Here is a 6,147-nt window from a genome sequence, read left to right as displayed (position 1 = left end):
GTTCCATCCGACTGACTCCAGTAATCTTAGAGCGTAACTTGCCTCTCCAGCTGTCCTTCAATATGGCTGCGCAGGCTTGCTTCTTCAAATACAAGTCTTCGAGATCAGCTTGTAAATCCTGCACGGTTAGTATAATTCTACCATTCTAAAGATATATACATAAGTAAACGCTTTCCGTATGTTCTGCGCTGACAAGAGGTTCTTACCCCTCATCACTTTGAATATCGATGTAATTTTCCGCAAAACATTGTACACTCTGTAAATATTTGTACAATGCGGATCACTCACATACTTCACTAACACGATTGAATAGGAGAATTTATGATAATTCAATATTTGTTAATATTGAAGTTTTTTTGTTTGTTTAGAGGTATTCCAATTTGGCTGTAGTTTTGCACGACTATAGGAGATTTATTGTCGGCGGTTATCATCAATTTGATTTGTTATTATTTATTTTTTTCTAATTTTTAATTTTAACTTTTTAATTCAAATTATGTACTAACAATTATATTTTTATATATAACAAGATAGGAGTATTATATTTTTTGAGAAAGTTTTAAAATAAAGTATTTATTTTGTAGAAAGCTTATTTAATTTGTTAAAACTCAAATAAATCGATAAGACCCGAGGTACTTCACTTGAAAAACTGCGCATAAAATCGTCTTGCTTTTTCCTAGCCCGGACAATCGCCGCAATGGCGGTCGCCGCCGCGTCGTTCTCATCAATTCTCGGCGGCAGCGCGGTCGTCACACTTCTATCCGCCTCGAGTTTCCGCCGAACCTTGTTCTCTCTCACCAGCCTCGCTCGCACGTTAGACTACTCGCAGTCCCCTTTCAAACATATTCACAAACACCACAGCTTCAATGTCCTCAGCAGAAATTTGAGCTGCGGAGCAACCGCGCCTGTTGATTGTAGTACGAATTTGTCAATTCCTTCTTGTAATAATAGGTACTCAACAGCTTTTTGCTCTCTTAATTTCCTGGAGCATGCTGAGAAGTTCACAGATTACACAATGTGTTTTGTTCACCAAAACGTTATATGTTGATAGGACTGTGGAGAACGTTGAGGAATGGATTGAAGTATTGCTTTCAAATAATTAAACTAGTTTCAGAGATAAGCGAGATTTTAGCTACTTAAAATAAAACAGATAGTTGCTGTATTAAATGATTTTGTATGTGTAGACGGTGTAGTAAGTAGTGAGTATTATGTGCTATGAATGGCTGTTTATGCTTGGGAGGCCAACTATGATTCTGTAAATATGTTATAGATAAGATGATCAACTGCTTTATGGAGCTACTAAGCTTCATCCATTGGAAATCGAGGTGTAGCGAATTAGATACTGGAACTGATACGCCACATTTTGGTTGTGATGGCGGAAATATTTATACATTCTTCCTTTTACATCCTTCAAATAGTCAACACCATCAGATATGATATTGTTGGTCTCTTTTGAGGACTACCACCAATTCAGACACCTAAAACTGCAGTAAGAAACGAGATGATTCCATTTACCGTAGACCTCTATTCCATGTTTACATGCATGCTTTGCATGGATTATCTCAATAGATTATCATATCATAGGAGATGTCCCGGTCAATAATCGTCAGACTGCCTCTCTAGAACCTCATTTATGGCCCTTAGTTATCGAACTCCTGCATTCTAACTTTCAACCTCTTTTAAAGAGCTTCTGGGAATTATATTCCCGTGTGCTTTTCAATTCTTGATAGTTAAAGTCCTGGATTTCTTTATATCTAAGTAGCTATCCTAATCTCAGTTGGCAAAATAAATATAACATCTTGTAAAAATGTCCACTCTGCCAGGTGAGATTCAAATACCAGTCCTGTTGCTGCTGTTTGCTATGGGACTGTTTAGTAGAAGCACAATCTTAAGTGGCTTCCTGTAGATGAAGTGGCAAAAAGTCGTTTTAGCAACAAAATGTCTATGATCATCTTTGCCTTGCCCTGTATTTTCTTGTAAACAGATATCACATTGAATAAACTTCTAATTTGATGAAAGCTAGACATCACATTGAATTTGGTCTGGACCAAATGGGAAAGGACGGTGAAGTTTTTTTGCGAACCCATTGAAAGATGACACTTATTTTCCTGTGATATTAACTGTGTGCATTTATCTCTTCTCCAGTTCATGTACTTATTGCTTTTATGAAATGCGTGCCTAATGAGTTTTTCTCAGCTATCCTCCTTATGAGCGCCTCCTTCCTTGCCCGTCTCAGAATGGACCTCCAAGGGTAGAACACTTAGTTGTTTTAGAAGGAGGCCCTGTTCTTGAGTACATTAGTAAAGCTCTAGATATTCCACCCCTGTAAGTTCTGTTGCTCCTTCATCATTTTTTCTTAAGATTTAACATGTGGTATGAGATGTTCAAACTTAAATGTGTGAACGAGTTTGAGTTTTCTGTTCCATGTTTCAAGATTTGTTGCAGACTTGATTCACTTTGGGGCTGTATTTTATGCTCTTGTATGTCCGGACCCCCCTCCAACTGCTACACCTGAGCAAGTAAAAGCTTTCAAGAAATTTACAGATCCATCCCTTCTAAGAAATAGATCATCTATTAAAGGGAAGACAATACGAGAAGCGCAAAAGACATTTCGCATAACTCGCACAGATGAGTTTCTTGAAGCTGGAACTTACTTAAGGGTGCATGTACATCCAAAACGCTTTCGAAGGTATTCATTTGATTATATATGGTTTGTTCCTTAAGTTGATCACTTTAACCTTCCTGATATCTTTCTGATCAGATGTTATGAGATTGACTGGAGATCTCGAATTATTGCTGTGACTGAAAGCTATGTGGTCTTGGACAAACCAGCGGGTACATCTGTATGTAGTTGATCTTCTAAGCTCTGATGATCAAACCAGGGCACGAGCTTGTTCAGCCCCTAAAATTGTTTCCCATTTCCTTAACACAAGATTTAGATCTCTGCACCTTTTCACTATTACATTATTCTAGCTATTCCCAAATTCTATACCAAACACCTTCTTAATGTTTGCCATATACATATGCTACTGTATTTCTTCCTCTTCAATCTCATGTTTACTTTTGTCTCTATTCTGTGATTTTAGTAACTTTTTTTCAAAACTTGACTCTTACTGATGAGCATGCTGTACTCTAGGCCAATATAATGTTTCCAACTTATGTTTTCCCCAAACTTGATTTGTGCTGCTAGGTTTTTTCAGTCCGCAACAGCTCTCTGACCCTTCCCTAATAAACCTCATGCAATGAACATCTTCTGCTAGGGTTCTGATTAAAAATAACACTTTTATCCTTGCTTTTGGTGCAAATGTTTTTATATAATTTTGATGATTCATAATTAGATGTTATAAATAATCAATGTCTATGAGGTGGTGAGGCTATTCTTCCCCTTTCACAATTTGATCCTCTAATGAGAGTACATACTCAATTTCTTTTGTGCCATTTTTTTTATTTTCATTGTGAAAGTAAGTTTTTTTTAGGATGGGATAAGGAATTGTTTGAGTTAGTTTGCTCTTGCTTAAGATGCCTAACCTGTGTTGTTTTATCTCAGGTTGGAGGAACCACAGACAATATTGAAGAAAGTTGTGCAACATTTACTACTCGTGCCTTAGGATTGGAGGCTCCATTGAAGACTACCCACCAGATTGATAATTGCACTGAGGGCTGGTGAGTGAAGATATTATATATGTATGAATATGATGTATAGCTCCGAAAGCACACTGTTGACTGTCTATTTTTACGTTACAGTGTAGTGTTAGCAAGAACAAAGGAATACTGCTCAGTTTTTCATGCCAAAATACGGGTTTGTTTCTTTTTCTTGCTAAAGTAGGACGAATATTATTATGATAAGGTAAGGCAATCAAGTTACTTTTGAATAATAGAAATTCTGTTGTTTAGATTTATTTGGTTTTACATACTTTTGTATTTTGTTTCTCCAAATCATCATTACTTGGATACCATCTTGAAAAATCCTTGGCCTGATTAATACTTCCTGTTTACCATTTTAAATATTAGAAAATTGGAAATGGATCTAGGTTGTTCTCTGAGTAGTGCCATGGTTTTGTTTCTCCAGCGTTTATGGGGTTCCATTAGCTTGTGGCTGCTGCAGTTCTAGAAAAAAATTGGAATTAGAAAACTTTACATGATAATTAGAACTGCATAAACGCTTCACAGGATAAAAAGGTTAAGAAGCTCTATCTTGCACTTGCTGCTGCTCCTGTGTCAGTTGGAATACTTACCCACTATATGCGCCCAGTCAATATTGCACCCCGACTTGTATCTGAAGGTACTCGATTTCGGTTTTGTTCAAATTGGTCTATTGTGCTTCTGTTGTTAGAGTTTGCACCCTTATATTCCTCTGTGAAGCACAATAATTGAATTATAAACAGTGTGATTTTCTATGGCATAGAGAATGTCTTTTGTTTCCTTTTAAGTATAAACAAAGACTATGCCGTGGTGCATGCAGATTTTTGTTTGGATCCATTGTGAAGCACAATAATTGAACCCTTATAAACTGATAAACAGTATGATTTTCTTTGGCATAGAGAATATATCTTTTGTTTCCCTTTAAAGTATAATCAATGACTATGCTATGCTGTGGTGCATGTAGATTTCATCAGTGGTTGGGCTTTGTGCCAACTTGAGGTCTTAGAGTGCAAGAAGGTTCCTTGGCCAAATGATATAGTTGAAGACAAACACAAAATTGAGGATTGTGGCTGGCCAACTAAAGATTTTGCATATGAGTGTAGAATCAACCTCTTGACAGGTCGGACACACCAGGTACTGATCTGCATTCTTTGTTCTGTTTTGAGCCATGATATGTTCTGCCTTTTCCTGATAAATTTGTGTCAACATCTGGAGTTTTTCTATTATTATTTCTCTTTGTCGTTTGAATAAGTTGTTGGATTTGACCATTCTGCTGTTTATTGTGTTTAACCATTTCAATAACGCTCTTAAATAGTGGTATCGCAATTGTCAGTTTGAGTTAACTACTGGATTACGTATATTCCCTTTCTGTAACATATTACTACGTTACATTTTAAGTATAATCATGGCCTTTCTGTAACATATTACTATGTTACATTTCAAGTATAATCATGACCGATAATTGATTGGGCTTTTTGGAGAAGGGACGCACATTGATTAAACAGCAACATCAACCCTTTGTTTTAACTATATGACAGCTTCAATTACTTGACCAGATAACATATCATATATAACTGCAGATTCGAGCACAATTGGCTGCTTGTGGCGCTCCTCTAGTGGGTGACACAATGTACATGCCAGCTGCAGTTGCTGAGGCCGAATACCCCGGGCTGAATCCGTTTGGCACGAACAAGAAAGAGTTCTCAAGTGATGAGGTTAAAGCCACAGCTGTTGAGGAATGGATTGCACGCCACGGGAAGGAACCTACTGTTGCCATTGGTCTTCAAGCATGCCGGATTTCGTGGGACGACGCAGAGCATACTTATGAGGCTGGATCTCCATGGTGGAGGTAAATAACGTTTCTCTGAAATACACATAAGAATGTTGCTATACTAGTCAAAGTTTAGTTACCCTTCAGCGATAGACATCTGGTATATTCTTTTGTTGTTGGATAAGCAAATTTTTAAAGACCGTGTGACAATAAATTCGAATTTGAGAGGTTTCGCCACATACATTAACTCCTCTACCACTCGGCTAACACATGCACACACACATCTGGTATCTTCTAAGTTTCTAACTTACCTGAATATTGCACTTGTCTATTCTTGCAATTTAGAATCTTTATACAAATTGAGTCTTTGAGTTAGGAGGATCTGGCTAAGTCTATTGGCATTACACTAGTATTGGTGAAGGAAATTCATTTTATCTCGAATTGAAATTCTAAAAGTTTGACTTCTCTAACAGAATGAAGTTGATGTGATTGATTTGGTTTGACTCGTTTGTTTTTGCCTTTTGTTTTGTTTTGTTTGGAATATATTTCGTTAACCCCTGTATGTTATACTTTCTCCGTCCCGCTAAAAGTGGCTTGTTTTTCATTTTAGTTTGCCCCACTAAAAATAGCCCAATCTATAAAAGGCGATAATTAACTATTGAAAATATGTCCTATTATTTTTTTACTACTTTTAGTTAATTTATACATTTTTCTTAAAGTTTATGTCGGAAAGAACT

At 36.8% G+C, this 6,147-nt stretch overlaps 1 protein-coding gene across 1 annotated transcript; it reads left to right on the top strand.

Annotated features, from left to right (window-relative positions):
- Positions 1 to 600: 600 nt before the first annotated feature.
- On the top strand, positions 601 to 5,649 carry LOC131011147 (RNA pseudouridine synthase 6, chloroplastic-like). The gene is made up of 9 exons (XM_057938940.1): positions 601 to 948; positions 2,194 to 2,322; positions 2,432 to 2,686; positions 2,759 to 2,840; positions 3,545 to 3,660; positions 3,742 to 3,796; positions 4,168 to 4,279; positions 4,604 to 4,773; positions 5,220 to 5,649. The coding sequence occupies exons 1-9, from the start codon at positions 695 to 697 to the stop codon at positions 5,490 to 5,492; spliced, it is 1,446 nt and encodes a 481-aa protein (XP_057794923.1). The 5' UTR covers positions 601 to 694; the 3' UTR covers positions 5,493 to 5,649.
- The last annotated feature ends 498 nt before the right edge of the window (positions 5,650 to 6,147 follow it).

Source organism: Salvia miltiorrhiza, chromosome 2, assembly GCF_028751815.1.
Source record: "Salvia miltiorrhiza cultivar Shanhuang (shh) chromosome 2, IMPLAD_Smil_shh, whole genome shotgun sequence".
In the NCBI taxonomy this organism is placed as follows: Eukaryota; Viridiplantae; Streptophyta; class Magnoliopsida; order Lamiales; family Lamiaceae; genus Salvia; species Salvia miltiorrhiza.
Note: the sequence above shows the minus strand (reverse complement) of the source record. Positions and strands in the feature narration are given on the sequence as shown.

Coding starts and splice junctions, on each gene's coding strand:
- LOC131011147 (XM_057938940.1), top strand. CDS start 695: ATGGCGGTCGCCGCCGCGTCGTTCTCATCAATTCTCGGCGGCAGCGCG. Junction 949..2,193: donor ATTCCTTCTTGTAATAATAG/GTACTCAACAGC, acceptor AGTTTTTCTCAG/CTATCCTCCTTATGAGCGCC. Junction 3,797..4,167: donor TTTTTCATGCCAAAATACGG/GTTTGTTTCTTT, acceptor AACGCTTCACAG/GATAAAAAGGTTAAGAAGCT.